Raw genomic sequence first — 27,606 nt, forward strand, 5'->3', positions numbered from 1 at the left:
CAAACATATCTGCCTCTTCAACTAACGTGTCCTCCTCCAACGTAAATTTTTGCCAACATGTCTGAAGGGGCATAAAAACATTTTGCTCCTAAATTTTCCAGTTTTCATTGAGGAGGGGATCAAAATACATTTCCGGAATCTCCATCATCCCCTACCCCGGATACTGAAGTGAGTTCTTGTCACTAAGGGAAGTGCATTTGATGCATAACGAGATCAAAAAGCTTTTGTTGACGTTTGCAAAGATATCTTAGGTCAAGTTTGGACTTAAACATCAAATAACTGAATTTCAAAAAAAATATTCACAGTTTACCAAGAGAAAAATTTTTCTGGGACTTCCCCATTGCTATTTTTGTATATGAACCTCAAGGATGATAATCTTAAATTGAGCAGCAGAAAAAATTTTGGTGGTAAAACCCACTTCTATTACATCAAATGAAGGTGAACTGAAGAGTAACGTGATATAGTGTTGATGGTAGAGATATTTCCGGAATATTATTAGTAATTAAACCTCAATTTGTGACATCAAAAATAGTAGCAGCAAAATGAAATTTCGGAAGATGTTTTACGTCGTCCATATTTTTTTTTTTTTTTTTTTTGATAAGTACAATGGAAGATGATTTGTTGATAAAAAATTATTTTAAAAAATCTTTCAAAATGTATTGGACTGATGTGATATAACTAAATTGGGGTGATATGAAATAAAAGTGTCAGTTACACTTCATAATTTTAAAACACAAATGTTTAATTTACGGAATAGAATAGACAATTTGATACTATTAGCGCGACAAGAAAATATGCTGAAAATGATATTTCCAAAGGTTTCTTAGAGTTATAAGGGCACAAAAATGAAAAAAATTCTATCCCCCGGACTCACTTTACATTTGTTCATTGGAGGAAAAGGTAATTTTTTAAGATTTTTTATTTGGTTGTTTCATATTTTGAAGTTTCTACGGCGTTAATCCATTTTGCCAGTTTTGCAAAGTTAAGCCGTGAAAATAAATAAAATAAATAAGCAAAACTATTTTTTTTAAACTCGAGAACGCTTTTCGTCATTAAAGATTCAAACATAAATGACTATCGATGACATGTTCTTTTTTCCGGTCAGTTCAACTGACCAATAGTTCAGTATCTGATGTTCCACAATCTCTGTTAATTATGTTCAGCATATACCGAATAATTCTGACTGATAATGGCGTTCCACGACTGCTCCACGATTTTAATTACTTGTCCAAAGTAGACACCAGTTTATGTTAAAATGTGGAAAATATACTTAAAATAATGAACCATATGTACTTCATGGTCTGAAACAGGCTACATACAAAAATTAATTCAACGATCTGTTTTGTGCCCTGTTAAATTAAATCCAATTCAAAATTGACTTAAGGTCTTAGACATGATGATTTCAACTAAAGCATCCTAAGCCCACCCAGAAGATTCTCCATTAGGAAAAATAAGGTTATAAATCATATGATATTATTCCTTAAGCTGTTAAATATATTTTAATTTGATTCAACATTTTGGATTGATTCAATGTGAAAACCCTTTCCTGCAACTCTTTTAATCATGGTAAAAAATAAATGTTCATTCTAAAAGACAACCACACCTTCAAATGAAAGCTACACCTTCTGAAGGTTTTGGTGTCATATGTTTTTAGTTTTTTTTTACTGACTTTTCAGCTTTTTTGGGGGATTTGGCACCCGCTACCACCAAAAAAAACTACATAACTACATATGGAGGCCTTTTTGATCGAAAAACTGATATTCTTGATTATCCTAATCTTTTGAGATATACATGATTGTGTAAGTTCTTGCTTGACCAATTTGAACAATCTTTAATTTTCACTGTCCTTGGTACTTGTTTCTCCGTTATTTGGCCAAATATACATACATTGTTTTGTTTTTGGGCTATTTACACAAGTACAAGGCAGGACGCTTTATTTGAAAAAAGACGACTTATATTTTCTTTTATAAAAATATGATATGGTATGGCCATATTAAGGTGTTGTGTTAGACAAATACCTTTTAGACTTAGAGTAAAAAAATCGTCATTTTTTTAGTCCAAGGATGATATGAGATTTTGAAATTTCTGAAACAATTGCATAAAACCCTTTGCTGCTGCACTCACAGTGAGGATCAGCACAACAATATATGCTTAATGACACTTGGATCCTCCTCGTCTACATTATCCTGCTTATACTCCCTTTGAGAACAGCTTAGAAAACTGTTTGTGAATTACATCAGGCGAGTGTAAATGTGTTATACGACCTTCAGACGTAAGAACGACGAAGTGGGGATGTTCGTTTTATGTCCTATGCACGTGGATGCTCGTTTGCCTATGAGGGATTTTTTTTTCCTGTTTTTAACTAGTTTTTTTTCCTAGGTTCTGAAACTATTTTCAGGTTCACATATCTGAGTAAATTTTCCCAGGTGATTTGCCAAGACCAACAGTAAATGCTGTGCCAACAAAAGTTACTCAGGAGCTGACAAGAAACAATTCAACAATAAAGGCTTGAGGTTTATTCAATTTCTGAAGGGTTATTTTGATCTTTTAATTTTGCATTTATGGTAGCAGTAGTCTTATATAAGAAGAGCAGAAGAATTGATCTTTCAGACTTCAGATTCTCTTTTTGTTTAAGTCTGATTTTTTAATTAAGAATTTATCTCTTTTCACAAATATTAATTTTGATTGTTTGATGCTACTCTAGGTTACCCGTGTTTTGTATCTTTTTTGTTTATTTTTATTTTGATTATTTTTGGGGGTAAATTTTCTGCGGTGGGATTTTCTGCAGGGAGAAATTTTCGAAAAGAGGAAAGTTTCCGGGGGGCATTTTTCAGAAAAATGACAGTTTATTATGACAGTTTTCTGTCGTTAAATATTTGCATATAAGGGTTTTAAACCTCTACAATATGGTTCTCTGAATGTTTCATTAAAACTGAAATTCAAGTTTCATTAAAACTGAATATCTCTGTTTCCAGCACAAAACGGAAGAAGCTAAATGGTTTTCCAAGGTTTCTGGGAAAGTAGGTGTTTCACCGCAGACTGTCATAATAAACTGTCATTTTTCTGAAAAATGCCCCCCGGAAACTTTCCTCTTTTCGAAAATTTCTCCCTGCAGAAAATCCCACCGCAGAAAATTTACCCCCAAAAATAATCAAAATAAAATGAACTTAAACAGAGATATTCAGTTTTAATGAAACTTGAATTTCAGTTTTAATGAAACATTCAGAGAACCATATTGTAGAGGTTTAAGACCCTTATATGCAAATATTTAACGACAGAAAACTGTCATAATAAACTGTCATTTAATTACCTCCACCCCCCTAATATGCAAATACATACCCTGAATTGGTATATATAGGGGTGGGGACTAAAATACCTCCTTGCGTGTAAAATTTTTCTGAAAAATACCTCCGGAAAATGCCTCTGTTTCACCGCAGAAAATTTACCCCCAAAAATAATCAAAATAAAATGAACTTAACTCTCATTTACATCAGAAATAAAATTACCTCCACCCCCCTAAAATGCAAATATATACCCTGAATTGGTATATATAGGGGTCAGAGCTAAAATACCTCCTTGCGTGTAAAATTTTTCTGAAAAATACCTCCGGAAAATGCCTCTGTTTCACCGCAGAAAATTTACCCCCAAAAATAATCAAAATAAAATGAACTTAACTCTCATTTACATCAGAAATAAAATTACCTCCACCCCCCGAATATGCAAATATATACCCTGAATTGGTATATATAGGGGTGGGGGCTAAAATACCTTTTGCGTGTAAAATTTTTCTGAAAAATGCCCCCCGGAAACTTTCCTCTTTTCGGGTCGGGGGTTATGTTGGAGGATCTTTTCCTGAAGGAAGTTTTCATGGGAGAAGAGACATTGCTGTGAAGGGGACGCCGGATTTCCCAGCATTACATTCAAATTGTACATTCAATTCATTACATTCAAGTTTACATTCAAATTGTACACGACAATATAAGATATTACAGAAAAGTGTAAAAAATTTTAACTTCCCCTCATTACGTATCTGTATTGAAAGTACACCCTTTGCTTTTGAAAATATTATGTTTATGTATCTTCACTAAAAATGTCTTTCTGGGTGTTTTCAATATAAAAATTGAAAAAATGGTAACTTCCCCGCCCCTAGATTAAAAAAATTCCCCCTCTAGATTTGCTTCTATATTATTCCATATATGAGGTGGGCTGTCCCTTTCTCAATCCTTGCTCTTTACACTAAAGTTTGAATTTTTGTTACAATTCTTGAAGAGAGACTGCACAAGGGCCGTCGAATTTGAATGAGTAGTATTTTTAAACAACTTTAAGATTTTAGCATAAAAAGCGAGGGTCGAGGAAAGGACATCCCCCTCAAATACAGAATAATTTCTGTTCGTGTTAAGTTTTAATATTGCTCCTTACTTTCAGTTGAAAAGACTTGTTTATTTTGATTTAATTTAAAACAGAATCAAACCGAATATTCAGCCCCATGAAGCTTTTTTTCGTCGCTGACTTGAGATTCGGGCGATGAGGCTAAATTTAGGGTTTGAGGTGAAAAGTCGTATGCCCTAAACACGAATTTTAACAACTGATTTTAATTTATCACCTACAAACTCTTTACGCAAGCCACCAATCCACTTTAAGAGATTATCTCACAGATAAAACAAACAAATACAGGGTCAAAAGTCGTATGTTTATTGACCTTCTCAAAGGATAAAATTGAAGCCTATTCAACTTAGGGATTATAAAATGCTATACCGTTCGCCAGATACTTTAGGCCCAGTAATACAAACATACCCGCCGATAAAATCAAACTTATATCGACTACAGTGCCGTCAATTTACCCTTTGGACATTTGGTGGATAGGGTTATGTTAACTTTTCAAGTTTACATTCAAATTGTACACGACAATATAAGATATTACAGAAAAGTGTAAAAAATTTTAACTTCCCCTCATTACGTATCTGTATTGAAAATTTGTTATCTTTTGATAAAACAAAAATTGAGATTCTTTTGACCGAAAAAAGTCAAAATTTGCAAAAAATCTGGACGAGAATGACACAATTTTGATTGATCACCCCAATTGAAACGTGTTACTTAATCTTAAAACTGAAAAAAATGCTCTGAAATTTCAAATATAGACGTGGCTATTAGAATGAAGTAAAACAAACGCGATCACTTTGCTTCTAGGAGTAAGTATAAAGTTAAAATCATCCAATTTATGCCTAGAAGTGTTAAAATATGGGAAATATTAAAAACTTGGTGTTCGATCTGCCTTCAAAAGTATACAAATAAAACGATAGTCTTATAAATTGTCAACTGCTGTCGACAGGACAAAGTTGAATGCAAAGAAGTATACAAACAGGCACAGTACTAGTAGTAGTACTCAGAACCTAACTTTTGCAGCTAGCTCTAAAAAAAATAAATGCCTAAGGCCCCAGACGCTCGTTACTTGAGAAGCCAGCTTTTCCGGGTAAATCAAAGTTTCCTTGCCACGTATCGTGTAACCTTATCTGGCCGCTGCTGTATGAAGATTAAATATAAAAAAAAACAAGCGAAATTAAAACTTAGAACGAACAGAAATTATTCCGCATAAATTTTTTTATAAAAAAAAGCAGCGAAATTAAAACTTGAAACGAACAGAGATTATTCCGTATATGAAAGGGACGGTCCCCTCCTTAACGCCTCGCTCTGTACGTTAAAGTTTTTTATTGTTTAAAAAATAAAATTCGGGGACAGAGTCAATTAAACTTAGTTTAATTTGTCAATTAAACAAATTAAACTTGATGAAACTAATATATTTGAAATCAGCATATAAATCTTATTCTTTTGATTTATCTATTGGTATCAAAACTCCGTTTTTTAGAGTTTCGGTTACTATTGAGCCGGGTCGCTCCTTACTTAGAGTTCGTTACCACAAACTGTTTGACAACTAATGATTCCACCAACAAGCTGCCTTTTGAATCGATATATATTTTGGGCTTAAACATCCACTGGCAAGTAAGGAAGAAGATGTAATAATCACTAAAATAGTTTATGTTCAAAATCTGAATTATTACCAGTCTGTATATTTATATTGCCTTGTGTAAACCTTCCTTACCATCCAGTTACACCAGACTTTTAAGCCAAGAACGTACTTCACTTAAAAGGGCGACTTTTTTAGGCAGATCGAAGTTTTCTTCACATAGTACTCAGATAAATATTGAAACTGATCTGATAGGAAAACCTTGGCTTCGCCAAAAAAGAATACTTTTTCTATTTTTCGCCAAAACAGATGATTAAATCTGTTTAAAAAAAAGAAACAAAAATCTAATTACAATATTTTGATGAATTGATTTTTTTTTGTTGGGGTGGGGGGATAACTCACAAGTCTGAATACCTAGAAAACCAGATTTGGGGGCGTAACCTTGTCCAGACACGTACGAAAGAATTTATTTCGGAGGGTCTGATCACCGCCCTGGATGCATGTCTACCCAAGTGACTTATTTTATAATATAAAAATAAACTAAAAAATTTCCCTTTTATTGATCTTATCGCCCCTTGTCAAGTCTTGAATTTTTTCACCGCCCCTATTCTTCTAATAAGAATAAACAAAAGACTAGTTACACGACAACATAAGAACACGTGGGATTCAGTTTTGGCATCAAATTCAAAAAGTGAAACCGGTGCATTAAATCATGCAATTGCTATTGTCCTGGTTAGGTGTACTGAAAAATAAAGCAAACATGCAATTATCACTTTTAGTATATCTGAATTTAGTCAAGCGCTAATTATGTTGTAGGCCACTTCCTCGTATAGCTTACCACAAAGTAATTTATTGATAACCGAAATGGACTTTACTGTGATACAATTTTTATTTATGAATCATGTGGATATTTTTTTTTATCATCTTTTGTGTAAGATTAAATAAAAAAACTGTTAGGGCTGTTTTGAAAATTTTAAAACTTTTTTCAGTTTTAATGATTGAATTTTAGTGTACGTTTCTTTTATATTGTTTTTTGTTTTCTTCTTTTGTTTTGCTGAGGACGGCCCTTGGATATAGGGTCGAAATATTCATTTAAAAGTTGCGTTCCACTGTCTTGTATAAAAAATTTCCCTGTTGTTGTACTTATTGTTTATGATGGAAAGGCAGCGTGGTCTTCGTCGCTATTTTCGCTATTTAAAGTAAGGAGCAACATTAAAACTTAAAAACGAACAGAAATTATTACATATATGAGAGGGTTCGCCCCCTAGTCAATACCTCGCTCTTTACGCTAAAGTTCGAATTTTGTTCGAATCACAAATCCCTGAATGACAAAGGCTGTTTATTTAGACTAGATAGCTCTTTTGAAAGTAATAAAAAAACTTTAGCGTAAAGAGCGAGGTATTGACTAGGAGGCGAACCCCCTCATATACGTAATAATTTCTGTTCGCTTTGAGTTTTAATGTTGCTCCTTACTTTCAGTTGAAAAAACTTGGTTTTTATTTAATTTCTGATTGTTTTTTAAATAATGCTGGGAAATCCAGCACCCCCTTCATAGAAATGTCCCTCCCCAAGGAAAAATCCTCCATGGAAAGATCCTCCCACGTATTTTTTTCGGGCTCTTAATTTTTGAAATCAGCATAAAGATCCAATTCTTTTGATGTATCTACTGGTATTAAAATTCTATTTTTTATAGTTTCGGTTATTATTGAGCCGGGTCGCTCCTTACTTGCAGTTCGTTACCACGAACTGTTTGAACAAGTGATATGTCTAGACTTTTTGGCTATCCATATGGGGCCAGGCGATAATCAGAACGTCCTTGAATGGGATGAGAATGGAGTCACTCCACGGGAGGGAGCAAGGACTGGAGCTCTGAATAGAGTGGACTGAGAAGCAACGTATTAAGTTGAGTTGGCTTCAGTTGATGCTATATTGGGTTGCCAGTAGTAGTAGCAGTAGTATTTCTAGAACTATTTACAATGGTCAACTATAATAGGGAACATTTGTTGGCCACGGGAAAGCAGGAAAGCAGTTTAATGTTGATGGCCAAAGGGTAAATGGGTATTTTTATGTGTTTATTTAAGTGGTTAATTATTATTAATTAAGGTTAGTAAAGTTGTGCATATTTAAAATCTATAAATTATAATGAGAATTGACCCTAAAAAAGACCTTATCGAGGTCTCTAGGGACAGAGTTGTGACTTGAGAACTGTAACATTTATTATATGCTTTTTTTCTGTTGTTGTTATTCTGTTTTTGTGTTTTTGTTGGTTTAATAAATTTCTCTCTCACAGGAGGGTGCTTAAATTTGAAGGAGGGGGAGGGCAAAACTTCGAAACCAACGAGAGTATAAGCAAATTAAATGAAAAATTAGGAAAAATTGTAAAATTTCACCGATTCATTGGGGGGTGGGAGATAGTTATGTGACCATTTTAGATATTTTGACAGCTTCCTACAGCATTTCACTGATTATACACTTTTTTTTTTATCATGAATCGATGAAAATATCTCACCCATTTTTCCGTCAAAGGTTAGAAAGTTTTGAGATAAAAAGCTCTTTCTAGATAAATATATCACAAGAGTAAGCTGACATCTTGTCAATTGTGCTACTTCTCTCCGCAAGAGGATAGTTATTATCATCGGTGGACTTTCTGATTCGAAAAAAGCCATGACAGATAGGGAAATCAATGGTCTAGGAATATGCGGAGTAATTACAGATTGCAGACTCCAGCTAAGACAGGACCTTAATGTAAAGTTTTCACAATAAATTGTAGCATAAAATATTGTTTTCCAGATAAATGATCTTGCATACAACTTAATAACCCCCGTGCAGCTATTTGACAAGCGATTTGGGAACTTTAATTGAGAAGGGGGAGGGAATAAAGTTCCGCCGTTCCGTCAACATGTAATCCAATTGTATTAGTTGTCAACGATGGTAAAGGCGGATCAAGACATTCACGTCTACACCATATGTACAGCGGATTAGAATATTAATCCTGGCCCTTTTGGAAAGTATTAATACAGGAATTCGAACTGTATTACAAAACACTACACTCTATTATCCAATTAGACCGATATGATCAGGCACGTACGTCGGATTTTTCGGGGGGTTGAGTAGTAAAATTAAACATTATTGATGATATGAATAAAAGTGCTTGGGTACGTCCCTGGATGGAATGTCCGATGAAGGAGTTCATCCTATTAATATTATGTAAATCAACTTGACATTCATTTTTACTTTACCTCCAAAATAACTGTCCAAAAAAAGTTACTGCAAGAACATTTTATCTGCTAATAATTATACTTTACACCAAGCTAGTAAAAGACAATATTACAGTCTTGTTCAAAATACAGATGTCCCAACTATAATTAAGTAGCACTGGGATTCCTGGTGCATGATAAGGAGATTGCTCATAAGAGGTGAGGGATTATCCAAATTCGAAAGTCTTATGATAAGAGCTATCTTCCTGCTGAGAAAAGTAGGCACAAATCTTCTGACAGTTACTTATTCACGCTAGATTTATCTAGGAAAAGGGATCTTTCCTCTAAGCTTTCTAATCTTTGAAAAGAAAGCGAATGAGATATTCCATCAATTTATAATGGAAACAGTATCTCTTCTGTGGAAAAAAAGATGAGAGGTCAATTTAGGACATGAGTGTGGAAGAAAAAATTACGTCAATACATTTCTAAATTCTTCGCCTTCCTAACTTCCATCTTCTTGGTTTGCGAGTGAGATTCGTTCAGGATATTTATTTTTTTAAATACTTTTAAAACGTTACTTTTTAAATATGCGATTAAATCAAATTAAATTAAATTAACTGTTATTAATGGTAGAGGAATGGTATAGATAACATAAGCAATAATAAACAGGGAGACTAGGAAAATATTAATGTTGACAAGTGGAGGAGGAGCCTTAGCCCTCCTTTACAGCTGATTCTTTTAGAGAATATTTTATTCTTAAAATAATGTTTTTTTTTTAATCACAAAAGCTCGTAGATATAGCAACTTCCTTTAAAGTGAGTCCTTAAACAGCTCTCTATGAAATTTAAGTGCCCCACTAGCAGTGAAGAAGGGTGAAAAGGAGGTAAAACAAGGAGGTTCTACCCATGCAAAAACGTGATTTTCTACCCATGCAAAAAAGTGATTTTCATTGCTGTTCAAGTCGGGGACTGTAATCTTCCTACATAGGGTTTTCAGCCACGGTGATTCCAACAGTGTACTTTTCGTTTCGATCTGAAGCTATTTTGTAGGGATATCAAGCAATTTTTCTATATTCCTATAAATTTGTCTTCGAAATAGTATTTTAATGTTAAGACTTATGGAGATAATAGTTACCATTCCTGGATCAGCTACAAATATTTATTTTTATCTCTAGCCTGTTTTCTTTTAAGGCGTTTTTTAATTTTTGGTTATTATGGGTCAGGGTTCGTTCTTTACTAGGTTGCAGCTACTGCTGCAACTATGATGCATCGAAAAAGGTTACATGGAGAAAATATTGCTTAAATTACAGAGGGATATATGGCCTCTCGAGAACAGCTGGACCAAGCTCGCAAACAAACAGATGAGAAATTTCAAAAAAAGCTTTGATTAGGGAGCATGGGAGTAGAGGGAGCATGTACAAATTGTCACTGTCATGCCTAAAAAACTTATTTCAAATTTCCAGAGCTATGAGATGATTGCCAAATACTGTTTGCTAAGCTGTTCTCAAAGAGAAGGCAAGCAGGTCAACGGAAATCAGACGGAATAAAGTTTGATTGAGTCCTTTGAATCATTTGTCACTTTGAGTCCTTTAAAATCTGCTTAGCATACGATTTTTAGAAAATGAATTTTAGATAAAAGAACTCTTTAGATAAAAGAATTTTAATAAATCTAGAATAAATACTTTAGATTTCGTAAATTTTGTTATTTCTTCCGCCTTAGACAAGCTGGGTTCTTATTAGAAAAATTCTCGTCTCTGATATTACAGTAAAACTAGAATTACTTCACAGAAAGCTCTCAAATACAGCTTGCGTACGTATTTTTCCGCATTACCGCCTTATTAGGTTATTTCAGTTGAGAGTAGTTTTTTCCCTTATTTTATGGTCGTTTTTATGTTTGTGTTTATTGTTTGCGTTCTTCTTTGCGAAAAGTAAATGATAATAATAATAGAGTGTGCAATTCAACAGTGATGACTAGGGTTCCAGACGATGGTTTCCACTCGAAATCCTCGTTTGGGAGCTGGAAAAGCTCCAGCTAATAGATATTTCACAGCTTTCAGTGTTGCATAGCTTTCAGCAACGAATGGCCATTTGTTACAAAGTCTTCCATTTCACAGCTTTCAGTGTTGCATAGCTTTCAGCAACGAATGGCCATTTGTTACAAAGTCTTCCACTGACCACCAGACTTTCGCACAGCGTTCATATTTGTTTGAAGCTTCAACTGGGCATAATTTTTAAATTTTTTCATAATTTATCCAGTTCCTCTTGTGGTTTTGCTAAGTTCAAAAAATCCATCCATCTTAATCCATAGTAAGAATTGAAACCCTCCCTCTTTTCTGCACAAAATATCAGTTCAGCACAAAATATCATAGGGCTCTTCAGCATTTGTCATCAATGGGCCTAAAATCTTTTATAAGAGAATACAAATTAGGCAGAAAATTTTTGACCCCGCTACACGTCTATCGAAGTCCAATTCACATGCATGCTCAGCTAGACATCCATGTCCAGACATAAATTGTTATCTACCAATCATAACCTGCTATTTTTTTATAAGCAGCCCTGTGAACAGGGCACATGTATGCCCTCCAAAATCTTTTATAAGAGAATAAAAATTAGGCAGAGAATTTTTCAACCCCGCTACACGTCGTTCGAAGTCCAATTCACATGCATGCTCAGCTAGACATCCATGTCCAGACATAAATTGTTATCTACCAATCATAACCTGCTTCGTTTTTATAAGCAGCCCTGTGAACAGGGCACATGTATACCCTCCAAAATCTTTTATAAGAGAATATAAATTAGGCAGAGAATTTTTCAACCCCGCTACACGTCCTGCCCTGTAACAATTATTCCATAACGCCAAAACGAGAGACTGTGTGTGACATTAGCAGATGAGAGTATTTCCCCTAGGACTATGTTTCCTAAAATACGAGACAAAAAATAAAACTGCCTTTGTGCTGAGAGCATCAAAAAGAGATAATAAGTTTTATATTATAGAAAGACAAAGTGCTTCACCGAATCTTTCAGGCGAAGAGATTTCATTATGGAAGGAAACGTGATTATTCACGAAAAAGATGAACGCCTGGAAGTGATAATACATTGGAGGAAAAACCTCATTAACAGGAAAAACCTGCGTTGGAAAAAGTTTATTTTACCAACTTTGGCATTCTATTTCTTTATTCTATTTTTACTAAATTTCTTTGAAAAGTTTTGTCCCATATATTAATTATTGATAAACCACCTCCATAGTTTCCCACCTCTTGGCTATCTATACCATTTTCCTTGTTTATCCCAACTTTGTGTTTTTGTTAACCTGTTTAATACCTTTAAGGATTCCACTAGATACAATTATTTTAATCCTTTTAATATGTTAAGTTGTGTATCTGTCCCTTTTTTATTCTTTTTGACTAATCTTATCATATTTGTTTTTTTTGCTATATTCAGGGCGTTGAACGTGGTCCAAAAGTCTCATTTGCGTAAAATCCAAGTATCCACTATTTTGCACCACTGTGCATGCGTACTGTAAGTGTGCATGCGCATGTAAAGTGGGTATTAGAAACTCTACGAGAAGTGTCAAATTTGGACCAAAAGGATCACAAAACTCTAATTTTACTCAACAAAGAGTAGTTTCCATTGTCCGTCCGTGACGCTTTGAACAAAGGCTTAATATACCACTCTCTTTTAATAGCTTTATGCAGTGAAAAAGGCCTCTGATTAGTTGAAAGTAACGCCATGCGATCACTTACATCAAACGGTTCGTGGTAACTATCTGTAAGGAGCGACCCGGCTCAATAGTAACCGAAACTGTAAAAAACGGAATTTTGATACCAATAGATATACCAAAAGAATCAGATTTTAATGTTGATTTCACATATATAAGTTTCATCAAGTTTAGTCCTACCAATCAAAAGTGACGTGCCTGAGAAAATTTGCCTTATTTTCAAAAAGGGGGAAACACCCCCTAAAAGTTATACAACCTTGATGAAAATCACACCATCAGATTCAGCGGATCAGATAACCCTAGCGTAGAGTTTTCAAGCTCCTATCTGCAAAAATGTAGAACTTTGTATTTTTTTTCCAGAAGAAAGATCACGGATGCGCGTTTATTTATTTTTTTTCCCAGGGGCGATCGTATCGACCCAGTGGTCCTAGAATATCGTGAGAGGGCTCACTCAAATGAAAATTAAAAGTTCTAGTGTCCTTCTTAAGTGACCAAACATTTGAGGGCAACTAGACCCCCTCCCACACTCATTTTTTTCCAAAGTCATCCGATCAAAATTTTGAGATAGCTATTTTGTTCAGCCTGGTCGAAAATATATAATAAATATGGCTTTAGGATGACTTAATCCCCGAAAGCCCCCGGGGGGAGGGCTGAAAGTTATGAACTTTGCCCAATGTTTACACATAGTATTGGTTATTGGGAAGTATACAGACATTTTCAGGGGGATTTTTTCTGTTAGTGGGGGAGGTCGGGGGGGCTATGTGGGAGGATCTTTCCATGGAGGAAGTTTTCATGGGGGAAGGGACATTGCTATGAAGGGGGCGCCAGATTTTCCAGCATTATTTAAAAAAACGATCAGAAATTAAAACAAACAAGTTTTTCAACTGAAAGTAAGGAGCAACATCAAAACTTAAAACGAACAGAAATTATTACGTGTATGATTGGGTTCGCCCCCTAGTCAACACCTCGCTCTTTAAGCCAAAGATTTTTTAGTACTTTCATATGAGCTATTCATTCTAATTAACGGTGTTTGTGATTAAGGGGTTATATTTTAAGAATTGGAACAAAATTTGAACTTTAGCGTAAAGAGCGAGGCATTGAAAAGGGTCAAACCTCCTAACATTCGTATTAAAAATATATAAATATAGAAATTCGTTACGTAAATTAATTCGTAAGTTACGCATATTTATTACTAATTAAAACGTTCGTAAATAAAATTAAACAACTTTCGAGTAAGCCATTTAACCAAATAAAAGTAAAATTAAATGTGAATTTAATTTTAATTACTCCTGTACGATGAGCTAAAATCAAAACCTGTATTAATTCAAAAACGTTCAAAAATTAAATTTAAAAAAAACAAGTTTGTTTTTTAAGTGAAAGTAAGGAGCGACATTAAAACTTAAAAGAAAATAAATTATTCCGTATATGAAAGGGGCTGTCCCCTCCTCAGTGCCTCGCTCTTTACGCTAAAAGTTTGACTCTTTCTCATAGCTCCATTTTTTTAAACAATAAAAATCTTTAGCGTAAAGACCACGGCGTTGAGGAGGGCACAGCCCCTTTCATATACGGAATAATTTCTGTTCGTTTTAAGTTTTAATGTCGCACCTTACTTTCAGTTAAAAAAAACTTGTTTTTTTATTTAATCTAATCAAATATCGTTTCATGATCCTTCTAGTTCTAATAGTTTCGCATTTCTGATAAAATCTTAATACCCACGATAGATGCGCATGCGTATTGACAGCGCGCAAGCACAATGGTACAAAATAGGACAAAGGCTTTTGGATCCTGACAATTTTAATAATTTAAATTGTAATAATTTTAGAAGGTTAGTTATAAGTCTTTATAAACCTCTTTTTAGAAACGATTAGTCATTAATAGCAATAGAAAAACTAAAAGAATTTTTCATTTTTCGTCAATCCTAGCGAAAAGTCTTCACAGTACCAAGGACACTGTAAAAGAAATCTGACTGTTAGTCCAGGTCTTTTAGCTCAAAAACGTGTCGAACCCGGACAAAATTGCAATATAAACGAAAATGGTACCAAAATGATCAGAAAAAAATTCTGTACAACATACTAGAAGTCCCCATAACTCCGAGTGGGGCGAGTACCCGAAAAACAGGGGAAGAGGGGGAAATGCGGGGGAAAATGGGAAAAATGCCGAACATGCCAAGAAAATAGTTTAAAGTGAGTTTTCTGAGGTTTTCACATACGCTGATTACGAAATTGAAATCGAAAATTCAGCATAGAAAAAGAGTACTACGGTAAACAGGGGAACAGGGGAAAGAGTGGATAAAAGAGAAGAATACAGGGTAGGGGTAGAAAGCGGTTTGAAAGATATTTTCTGGGGTGTTCCTAGCTTGGGATTACAAAATTGAGAACTAAAATGATATAAAAAAATTGATTAACATAAAACGGGGAAATGGGGGGGAGGGAGGGGAAAAAGGGAAATATACAGGGTAGGGATAGAAAGCATGTGGAAATGTTTACAAATGTTAATACAGGAGATCTATAGAGGTTCGGCTACCCCATAGGTTCGGAAAAGGCATAACAAAAACTCGAGAAAGAAATACGGAAAGATACTGAAATTACTTTATCCCGTATTCCTCGCCGTTATCAACAAGCGTGTGGGTTCGTCAACATAATCCTGTTCTAATTCGACATTCAGTAAGAGAAGCAAGGTAGACTAGTCACCGCGGAGTTCCAGTGCCGACGACAAAACCTATCCTGATGGAATGACATCTAGCGGATCCAATAGTCCCCAGTCTGCGTGGATGCTTACACATGTGACATGGTAGCAGGATAAATCTTGGTACGACGAGATTTTTTTTCAACCGACGGTGTAAGGGAAGCCAGCATTAAGTGATCGATTTCAGCTTAGGGATGAAGCTCCAGAAAAAGAAGGAAGAGTTTTTGAGCAACTCTCAGAACAAACAGCGAATTATAAGCTACATCGGGGAAAAACTCAGAGCCAAAGGATTTGAAGTCGTCCAAGCGAAGGACGATGCTGACTATCTAATCGTGAAGACTGCCGTAACGAAAGCAGAAAACTCTGAAACAATAGTTCTTGGCAACGAAACTGACCTTCTGATTCTACTCTTGTATCACCTCCCGCATAATGCAAAAACACTTTACTTCGAATCGTCAACGAACGCAAAAGAAGCGATAACACGGTTCTGGCGCCTCAACGAAGTTAAAAAAAAAAAATGGGAGAAGTATCCAGGCTACTTCTGGTAGGGCACGCACTCTTGGGATGTGACACGACCTCACGAGTTTTCGGACTTGGAAAGCAAGCTGTGCTACCTCTTTTGAAGAAGAGCGAAGTGTTCAGAAAAAAAATGCGAAGTGTTTCTGGATGAATTCTCGTCCAAAGATGAAACTGTGAAAGCTGGTGAATATCTTCTCATCAGTTTATTTAAAGCACGACCAAACGAAGATCTCACTAAGCTGCGACATCGAACTTTCTTGAAAAAAGTTTCTTCGTCTAATACTACGGCGTTTGTTAAGCCTGAGAGGCTCCCGCCAACCGAAGCTGCAGCTTCATTCCACTCGCAGCGAGTGTGCCTCCAGGTATCCTGTTGGAAAGGGGAACCAGCTGACCTCGACCCGGCTGACTGGGGTTGGGTCCTCAGAGACCATAAATACTCACCTGTGATGACCGATTTGTTGCCTGCACCTCAGACTCTTTTGAGTGTCGTGAGATGAAACTGTAAGACAGGCTGCGAGAACTCGCGATGCAGCTGCAAGAAAAATGGATTAGCGTGTATGTTCACGTGCGGAGAATGTCAGGGTATCAACTGTTTGAACAGGGACAACGAGATTGTCGAAGACGAGGAGCTCGACTAGTGACATCAATGCTGTGTTTTTCAAGTCAACTCTACTGCCATAAAAAGTGCAGATTTTACCTATAGTTACTGAAGTTCTTTTTTTAGTTTTTTATTCAACGATATTGCCTTCTAAAGTACAAATTTTAAATATAATAGCTGAAGTTTTATGCTATGATAACTGCCAAGCGGTTGTTTTATTTATGTTTAGTAATTCAAATGGTTTAAAGAAATGTCTGTGATTAAAGAAAGTAAAAGTTTGATACTTAAGCGATTTATTTTATCCATAGGCCTACTAATGAGCCATTAGCACCTGGCTCAATAGTCAGGTGTCCCTTCCCCTTGTCTGTTATATCCTCAAATTCTGTTCGTTTTTCATGGTTCTTGTTTTCTTTCCTTCAGTTTAGGTGTCAGTTTCGTGATCAGCAGATAGGAAAACCCCAGAAAACACATTTTAAACTGATTTCTACCCCTGACTTCAATTGTTCCTTTTCTTCCCCTCTTTCCCCCTTTTCCCCCGTTATGGTGGGGCTCATGTTCTTTATTTCATTTTAGATGTCAGTTTCGGGATCAGTAGATAGAAAGACCCCAGAAAACATATTTCAACGTGCTTTCTACCCCTACCCTGTATTTTTAAATTTTTCCCCCTCTTCCCCCGGTTCGCCCCGGTTTCCGTAGTACTTTTATTCTATACTGAAGTTTTATTGTCCGTTTCGTGTTCAGCGTATGGGAAAGCCCCAGAAAACTCACTTTGAACTATTTTCTGGGCATGTTCGGCATTTTTCCCAATTTCCCCCGCATTTCCCCCTTTTCCCATGTTTTTCGGGTACTCACCCCATTCGGATTTATGGGGACTTTTAGTATGTTTTACAGAATTTTTTTCTGATCATTTTGGTACTATTTTCGCTTCTATTGCAAATTTGTCCGGGTCAAACCCTAAAAGTCCTGGACTATGTTTGAATTGGCTAAGTGGAAGCCTGTATAACCATATACGTCTGTCTAATAAAATTAGGAAGAATTGGGAGTTCAAATGCCTTCATATGTAGTTGTACAGTTTTTAATGGTAGAGGGCACCAAATAAAAAAAAGAAACGTGGATGAAAAATCAGCAAAAAATAAGCCAAAAACATGTAGGAAAAACAGCTGAAGAAGATGTAGCTTTTCTTTCAAGGTGTAGTTGTCCTTGGGGATCAACAGATAGTTAATGTTGAAATTGGTACTTGTCGATTATTGGAAACACATTCAAGAATTACGCTTAGGTTACATATCAGAAAACCGGTTTCATAGCTACAAAAACAAGTGATGGATGATACAATGCACTGGACTTGGACAGAATGCATTGGACTTGTATAATTTGGGCTATATATTTACATATTTAGGGTTGGGGCTGGGTTAGGCTATGTTAGGTTGGGTTGGGTTTCCATAATTTGGTTTCTAGTGTATTATTTTATCATCTCGTTTTATTATTTTTCATCAGCATTAACCTAACTTCACTTTTTGGGTGTGTTTCCAATAACCGACAAGTACTTTGAATTTTTTTCGGACAAAGAGCGTTGTCAAATTTGAGTGATAACATTTGATTATTTATTTACGATTTAACGTGGCAACACTGACGGAAATGTGATTCTGCCCGAAACACTTTATAATTTTAAAACAATCTAAAGGATAGAGCCAAAAAAGAAATTTAGTTGGAAACAGGAAACAGTACATCATAAGTGTAAAGCTATTTTGGCAATAAGGTGCTTGTAACTTCATTTTAATTCTTGGACCGTGTCAAAAAACAATTGTAAAAAATTAGCACATCCTAATTCATTAGGTGCGTGAGTCCTGAACAAATTAAAGAATTTATTCCGCTATTTTAATGTGTTTTTTGGGCTTTATTTTAGCGTGCACTTCGAGGGTTTAAAAAAGGATCGTAACTAAGCAGGATAAACGAAAATAAATGAATATCATAGAAAGTAAAACCGAGAGACAGGAGCGGATCAATTGCAGCTCTTAATCTTCTTGTGGTAATTGTATGATATACCCCCGACCACTCAAGTTGTTCATTCATTGACGGATTGTAGAACTGTTTTTTTCGTTAGTTTCTTTCAGCTTAACGTGAGACAAGACAAAGAGAATAGAATATAGGGAAAATTTATAATTTGGCTAATATTTGCACATTAGGGGGGTGGGGGTAAATTGCTTGGACAATGTGATGTTAGAAAACAATTCTTTCTACATAATATGCAGAATAATTGTACCTAACACATTAGGCACGCAGACGCGCTATACTTTATCCCTAACCCCTAATGTACAAATATATAGCCCAAATTTGTTTCTAAAGTATTATATTTTTATCATACTTAGGTATGTTTCGTTAGGACTGAGTGTCAGAGAAACAGGCTCTAGTTAGCTGAAGAATATTAGGTAGGGGGTATATCATCCAAGTACCCTTCTTGCGTTTAAAAACAAACTGAATGCAAGCACTTAAATGTTTACTTACGTGAGGTCAGACCAGGCCGTTGTTAGCAACAGAAGGTGAAATAGTGCTTTGATTCATGCCATAATACCGTTCTAAGGTAAATTTTCTTAAATCCTTTCGTGATATAAATAAAACTTCTGACTAGTTTTTAATTCTAAAAAACCTAGAAAGGTTTTTTTCTAAAAAAAAAACTTCTGACCGGTTTTTAAGAAGAGTATATTGTAAGTAGTTCCCCAGAAACGTCTTTTTATCCTTAAAATGGTCCCTTTATAAGGCCTCTTTGCCAATCCTTGAAAACTATGCCTGGATCAATGCTCCTGTGGCCTTGTGCCTCCGAAGTGCCCCTTGTATAATCACCTAAACACAGCTTGTATTATTCAAATCTAAGAAGAATATCAAATCAGCCACATATGCAGGGAGAGGAGGCTCGTTCCCTACCTCTAACCCGACATCTTTAAATTATTATGACTGATTCGTATTTGCATATGTTTTTCGTAAAATTCAGCTTTTTAGTTTAGTTTTCCAATACGCCCCCATCCTAATTTTGTTTGTGTGTCCCAGATCCAGTAGGCTACCTTAAAATTGAAGCCTAAAGCGTTATAGCCAGGAGCAACAAGTCGAATCCGTTAAATACACATAGTCTATCTGTAAATAAAGCAGTATTCAGGGGCAGTCTACCTAGTTTGAACCCCCCCCCCCCCGAGATTTTAGTCCTATTCGTACAAAAGTAATAAAAATACATATAAAAATAGCTTTGTTGCATTTTGTAATTTTTTAGTAACCCCTAAAAATCCTGAATGCGGCCCTGTCCTTTTTGTAGTTACGATATTTTTATAGCTACACCTAGAAATAGTGGTAGAAATAGATTTAGAATTAGCTGTAAAAATACAGATTAAAATAGCTACAGAAATAGAGATGGCATGCATGAAAATGGCGTCAGTACTTACTGTTCTTTTTCTTCGGGCAGTTATTTTAACTCCTTCTACAGATACTTCAATCAAAACTTTTCGTTTTTTTACTCCATTCGCTTTGAATTCGTTCTGCAAAAAAGAATTCGTTCTACAGAAAAATTTGCAAAACTATTTCGCTTTAGTTCAATGATTACAATTCAGTCATTAAAAACCCAGGAAGGAACCGCGTGTGTTCATAGGCCCCAGACATGATCGTCAATGTCCCAATACCATACCGTAAATGTTCTGAAGATAGATATTTCTTAAGCTAGTAAAAACAAATTATGAAAATATTTTTTTGGTTGGGAAATTTTTGGAAAGAAACCTACAGCACGAAATGTGTTATATAACTACCACGTTTCCGGAACACAATATGTCGATCCATCACACTAGGATGGATCGCACTGTAATGTGATCCCAGTGATGTTGCTAGCAACATCTGGGATGAACAGACTCTCAGCTTGAAATATAATAAAATGTAAAAGAATAGTGTTCTTACGATGACACATCGCATTCAAAACTTACTTCTCTTATTTAAAAAAGAGCCCCATCCAAACTGAAAATATTCTCCAAAATAAAATCTTAGCTGTGCCGAGCTGGTTGCTGCAATCTAGACCTTTCCAAGGAGACGGGTTTCTTTTTTAAGTATTTCCCTTTCCTTCAATAGGTCCAATAATATATCAATCGCATACTATTAATTTCCAGAACACAAGGAAAAGGCAAACCCTCAAACAGTCCTTTGCTTTTCCCTCAAGGTACAGGAGTTGTAAATTTTCAGAGAAATTTGTTTATGCATGGCCCAACTTTGCTTCTCGACCCTGAATACATAATCTCAACTACGGAGTAAACATGACCACAAACTGCGCCATCTTTACAGACCCACAGCTTGGGTCTATAAACACAGAAAGTTTCCCAAGGGAACTTTCGTCAGTAGAATTTTTCTCAAAGCTCAGCAATTTCAGGTTTACAAAGGAGCTTTTCTCTAGGCCCAGTCTTGGCTCTTCATGGCTCTAAACACACAATATCTGAATTGCAGACTAAATGTAAGGTAGGAGTTTCCACAAGATAATATAATTGCTCTCAGTGGCATCTATATTGGAGGGGAGGGGGGTAAGGAGAATTTTCCTCTAGAAATTTTTGCTTCCCTCCCAGATTTGGAAAAATACCTTTTTCTTGTGGTGTTTTCATTGAAACTGCAATTTTTTAGTGTTTTTATTGAAAAAAAGTCAAATTTGTCCGCTAGATTTTGAAAAATGCATTTTGTCCCCTCCCCAATTTTTAGGAATGGACACCACTAATTGTGCCAACGATACTTTTGGGACATGCTACAGATGTATGGGATGAAGCTGTGCCATGGCCTTTTAATTAAATATGGAAAACTAAAAAGCAATATCTTGAAACAGGCAGGAATTCTCCCCTACGGTTTTCAAGGGAGAGAATGTCCTTTATCAAAACTCGATGTCTTTCCTTTTCCCTCAAAGTTTAGAACTTTTGAATTTTCCTTTAAAGTTGGAAATAAAAAAGGGGAGGTCCTGATCAATATTAGTTCATCTCTAGAATTACATCTTCTCCTCTGAGTTCTCTGCAACAGAGCGGGACGTAAAAACTTTTGGAGACTTCTCATATACCGCAAAGGCTTAGGATCCAATTAAATAGAAACAAAACAAGTTTTTTGAACTAAAAGTAAGGAGCAACATCTAAAACTTCAAACGAATACAAAATATTCAGTATATGAGGGGGGTAGCCCCCTCCTTCATAACTCGCTCCTTACGCTAAAGTTTCTTAGAACTCTTAAAAAATTAAACAATTTTTTAATCGTTGATCTTATTAAACGAACATCGTGTTTCACGAGTCATTCTTAAACAATTGGGACAAAAAGTCAAACAATAGCGTGAACAGCGAGGTGTTGAGGAAGAGGCAGCCCCCTTCATATACGAAATAATTACCGAAATTATCGAGAAGGTGAGAAAAAGAAAGATTACCAAGAAAGAGAGAGAAATAACAAGAGAAAAAGAGAGATTAAGTAACCATTAAATGCTGAATACTCATGTGTCTATATAAACTTAGCGAGAAAAAGAGAGAAAGAAAAACTACCGAGAATGAGAGAGAAAGAGAGATCTCCGGGAAAGAGAGATTGCTAAGAAAGAGAGAGAGAGATAAATTTCAAAAGAAAAAGAGAAATTAAATAAACATTAAATGTAGAATACTCATGTGTCTATACAACCCTAGAGAGAAAGAGAGATTGCCGAGAAAGACAGATAAAGAGAAATTACCAAGAAAGGAGAGAGAAAGAAATTACAAGAGAAAAAGATAGACAACAAACATAGGCAACAAAAGAGAGACTACTGAGAAAGAGAGAGAAAGTACAAGAAAAAAAGAGATTATCGCACTATGCTTCCTAATAGTATTTTTCCTTAAGCGTTTGTTAGAAAGGGAACCCGAATCATTCCACCTTTTATTACCTGTTGCTATATTTGCCCGTTGTTGCTACACACTTGAAGTCAGTAAAAACAGCACAACCCTGGTTGGTTCTTTAGTGGGAATTTTTAAACCAGTCAAATTCATGAATTTTCTTTAGTCACAATTTTTTTTTACAAATAAACTTTCTGTTTCTCTGCAATATTACCAATAAGAAGTAACTCATTCTTAATTATTCATTTCATTTTTGTATTCCAAATGAACATTTTTAGGCTGTGGTAGATTTTTTCAGCTTAAATTCTGACTTATTGACCTTTATATCGATGTTTTAGAAGTATGTTTATTTCTCAGGATTTTGAGGTTAATTATATTAGGCCTACAGCAATGCGCATTTAGAAATATATGCGCAACTGAGTGCTGAATTGTGTTTTGAGGAGGTTTATCTCATTTCGGAGGTTCTAACAAAGGAATTATGTCTTCAGTCTCATTGTAAAAATATTATTGCAAAGACTTACAGTTTTTCATAGTTTGAGCTGAGAGTATGTAGCCTACATCAGAATCTTTTTAAATGGATACTGGGAGCAGTATATGTTTCGGAAACTACTACTACTAATACTAACAACTCACCGTAGCACCAAGCCGCCTGATGCCAACACAGCTACGCACGCTCCTCCTCCATCCCAATCTATTCAAAGCCTCCAGTTTTACACCCTCCAAGCAAGTTCCCATTTCCTTTAGATCTTACTTTATGACATCGTCCCACCCCAGAAGAGGACAACCTGCTTTCCGTTTAGCCCTAGACGGTTGGCCGAAAAGGACAATCTTCCGCAATCTGTCATCCTTCAGCCGCACAACGCGCCCTAGCCACCTCAGGTGCTGTATATTAATTCCCTACAGTGGAGCCAATTTGTGAAAATTTAGGGGAGGGAGGGGTTGTTAGATGTATTTTTCAAAATCTCGGAAAATCAATTTTGTTGTTTTTCAGATTTCCTCCAATAAAAAAGGCAAAAAAGGACATTTTTCAATGAAAATATCAAAAAAAGGTATTTTTCAAAGTCTTGGGCAGCGGTTCTCAACCGATTTTGGGCCATGCCCCACCTAGGCCCACCTATTTCTAAAATCCTGGTATCTCTTTGTGATTTTTTTAGTTTTTTACTCAAAATTTTACGGGAAATTCACCTGAAGTTTAGGAAAAAATTCTTACTTCATAATATGCAGAATAATTGCAGCCAGCAAATTTTGCATGCAGCTTCAAAATATTTTATCCCGCCCCCCCCCCCCTTAAAATGTCATTAACTTGGTACCTTTTTTGGGTCGTCCTCTAGCCCACAAATTAAAAATTTTGTCTGAATATAACACCTTTTATACAACGGATGACGTCATCCACATGAAAAATGTTTTTTTTTTTTAAATTAAAGCCCTAAAGTATAGCGAGCCGAAGAGTGCACGTCCTGCCCATGACCCAACAAAATATTGACATGCCTTACCGGTAGGGCGAATCTCCAGAATTTTTATTGGGGTAAGGGGGCAAGAGGGGTCCATACCTGTATAGTCAAAAGGCATGGGATGTATAATATTTTTTTTCTCCACATTTTTGGGGGGAGGGGCAACTGCCCCCCTTGCGACCCCCCGAACGACGCCACTGCTAGAGGATTAGAAAAGAAAACGTCTCTAAAAAGTTCTAGAAGGAGAAAAGACAAAGATACAAGAGCGTCAATTGCGGGGGGGGGGGTGAAATTTTCCTTTTGAATTTTTGGGCCCATCCTAGATTTTGAAAAATACCTTTTTTTAATATTTTCATCGAAAAATTGAAAAACAATTCACACTCCTCTAGATTTAAAAAACACATTTTCCATCGCTCCCCCCGATATTTCCGTAAATTGACGCCACTGCACATATCCTTTTATATGTGTTATTATTGTAGATAATTTCGGAGACCACACTGCCTTTTCATGACGATAAAATAAAAGTTCAAAATAGGGATAAAATCCTTTTTAATAGACAGCGTATAGAAATTCACAAAAATACCAGATATTTCGGTCACATATATAGTGACCGTCATCATTAGTAAAACTACTGAAACTGACCGTCATCAGCAGTTTTACTACTGATGACGGTCACTGTATATGTGACCGAAATATCTGGTATTTTTGTGAATTTCTATACACTGTCTATTAAAAAGGATTTTATCCCTATTTTGAACTTTTATTTTATCGTGTTATTATTGTTTTTAGATTACTAACATCATTTAACCCTGGGTTCTGAAGGGAGTCGAATTTCGATCCAATAGCCAGGTGTCATATCACCCATTAAAACAAATGTTTCCTTGAGGTCGAAAAATCGGTTCGCTTCTGTTTTGGATAAAAAATTTTAAAATTCGTCTTCCAGCCAGGAGAAGCATAAACGTCTTTTTGTGAATTAAATTACAACAAAAACGTTTTCCAAAAAATAGTTTTCTTTGAGAAAAGTAATGAGCTATGTTGAAACAAAGAACGAGTAGAAAGGAAGTCATACAATGATACAAATTTAAAACAAACAGACTACTACTACTACTAATAACTCACCGCAGCACCAAGCCGCCTGAGGCCAACACAGCTACGCACGCTCCTCCTCCAGCCCAATCTATTCAAAGCCTCCCTTTTAAAACCCTCCCATGAAGTTCCCATTTCCTTTAAATCTTCCTTTATGACATCTTCCCACCCCAGACGAGAACGATCTGCTTTCCGTTTAGTCCTAAACAGCTGGCTGAAAAGAACAATCTTCGGCACTGTATCATCCTTAATCCGCAAAACGTGCCCTAGCCACCTCAATTTTCTTTCATTATAGCCCTAGAGAGCGGTATTGAACCACATTTTTCGTATAGCCTATTGTTTGAAACACAGTTTATATAATTATCTAAACTGTGGTTTGAAATATGGTCAGTCAGCCGGGTACCCAGAACAATCCTTAAGCAATTTCTCTGGAAAACATCTAGCAAATCTTCATCCGCTTTTCGGAGTGTCCATGCTTCAGAGCCAAATTTAACCACTGTCATCACTGTAGCTTCTAAGACTCGAGTCTTGTTTTGCAGACTTACCTTTCTATTCTTCCAAACTTTTTTTTAACTGTGAAAAAAACACCCGGAGCCTTGGGTATTCTACTTTTAACATTTTCACTGCTCCCACCATCTTTACTAATAATACTACCAAGGTAAGTGAAGCTGCCCACCTGATCAGTCTTTTCATTACCCAAGGTCACCTTTTCATCTTTACTTATTCTTAGCCTTAGTGACTTAGTCTTTGTAACAATTATTTTTGAACGTATTCTAGCATCATGAAATCGCAAAACCTCTAAAACTTCATTCCTTTTTGCTCACACTTTCATCTAGGATGCTTAAATCATCAGCATAATCTAAGTCCAGGTAACTTTTTCCTCCCCATCTGATTCCGTGATCTCCCATAGCCTTTCATGGGCTCCTTAAGACAAAATCTATACAAACGATCCATATAAAGAGGGATAGAACACAACCCTGCCTAACTCATGATTTAATGAGAAACAAACAGCCACCCTCATTTTCAGCTTTTACTCTAGCAGTGTTGCTGACATACATAGTACTAATCACTTTAATGTATTTGTCTGGTATACCATACAAGGATAAAACCTTTACTAAAACTCTTCTATCAACAGAATCGAACGCTTGCTCATAATCTATAAAACTGACGACCTAAGGTGTTTGAAAACTCAGGCACTTCTCGATTATTAACCTAAGAGTGAAAATTTGATCGACACATCCTCTACCTTTTCTAAAACCGCACTGTTCTTCTCTTAAAACTTTGTTTACGGCATCTCTTAGTCTAAAAAGTATCATATTACCAAGTAATTTACTATCTACAGAGACCAGACTAATGGCTCGATAATTACCACGCTCACTTTTATCACCTTTCTTATAAAGTGGCTTAATTAAGGTTTCCTAAAATCATTAGGTACTTCCCCGTTTTCAAAAATCATATTCATATTCTTCAGTAACTTATTTCTAACCTCAGGGCCAGAATATTTAATAAACGCATTTACCACCCTATCAGCACATGGAGCCTTATTATTTTTTTATTCTCTTATTACTGTCGCTAATTCCTCCTCAAAAACAAATTTTCCTTCGCATCCAAGGCATCACAGACTTTTTCATTTTCCTGTATATCTTTTCCTGCAACTCTATCCCGGTTAAGCAAATTCTCAAAATGCTCGACCCATCTCTCTTTAGTTTTTTCCTTATCGCTAATTGCGGCCCCATTCCTATCTTTAACCGGGCCAAGTCCGGATTGACTACTCCCTCCCAGAAATGAATAACATACTTGATAAATTTTATGTCCTGCTTAGAAAATTTCAAACTGTTTTAAAATAAATAAACATAAATAAAATTCCTTTTAAATTCGCAAGAGGAAAAGATTGTATTAGGCCTTGTCCCCACGCAATAACAGTAGAAGAAATGGCAATTCGTCATTCAAATATCCTGAGAAGAAAAGTTTTATTCTCTGTTTTATTCTCCTTATCATTTTTTTTGTCTAAAATAAATTATATTTTTTATTGGATCAGAACCTTTTGCCTAATGAACATGTCAATAACAACTGTGGCTGTCATATAAGTTCGTGTTTATTTCCTAAAGTGTGCCAAAAATGATAATTCAGATGTAACTTTATTTTCTCAACCAAATACTATAATAACCTAACCTAATCAGGGTCGCCAATTTATGAAATTGTGGGGGGGGAGTTAATTTTTTTAATGACGATACATTTTTTCCAAAGGCCAGGGGGCGATTTTGTTTGCTTTTTGGACTTCTTTTGGTGAATATACAAAAACTAGGTATTTTTCAAAACCTAAGGGGAAAGAGCAATAAAATTTGGGGGAAAGTAGTTCCACTTTGTTTCCCCAATTGGCACCTCTGAGCCTAAGAGTAAACAGGAGGATATAAATCTGTCCATATTTCTTTTGTTATATTAGTGAGTTATAGCTACAAATTAGAATAGAAAGCAAAACGTTGTGCATTACTATCAGATGATAGCAAATGATAGCAGATGATAGCAAAACTATCAGATGATAGTCTTG

General features: G+C 35.7%; 1 protein-coding gene across 1 annotated transcript in view; it reads right to left on the minus strand.

The window, feature by feature from the left end:
- Positions 1 to 27,606, minus strand: part of LOC148951621 (carboxyl-terminal PDZ ligand of neuronal nitric oxide synthase protein) — a 215,916-nt gene that overhangs the window by 172,204 nt on the left and 16,106 nt on the right. The window contains exon 3 of the mRNA XM_089091223.1: positions 20,107 to 20,199. Coding sequence (XP_088947349.1) covers positions 20,107 to 20,199 — 93 coding nt within the window. The remainder of the gene's footprint in view (positions 1 to 20,106; positions 20,200 to 27,606) is intronic.

Source organism: Artemia sp. Qi Xiang Cuo, chromosome 6 (genome assembly GCF_049724085.1).
Source record: "Artemia sp. Qi Xiang Cuo chromosome 6, ASM4972408v1, whole genome shotgun sequence".
NCBI classification, from domain to species: Eukaryota; Metazoa; Arthropoda; class Branchiopoda; order Anostraca; family Artemiidae; genus Artemia; species Artemia sp. Qi Xiang Cuo.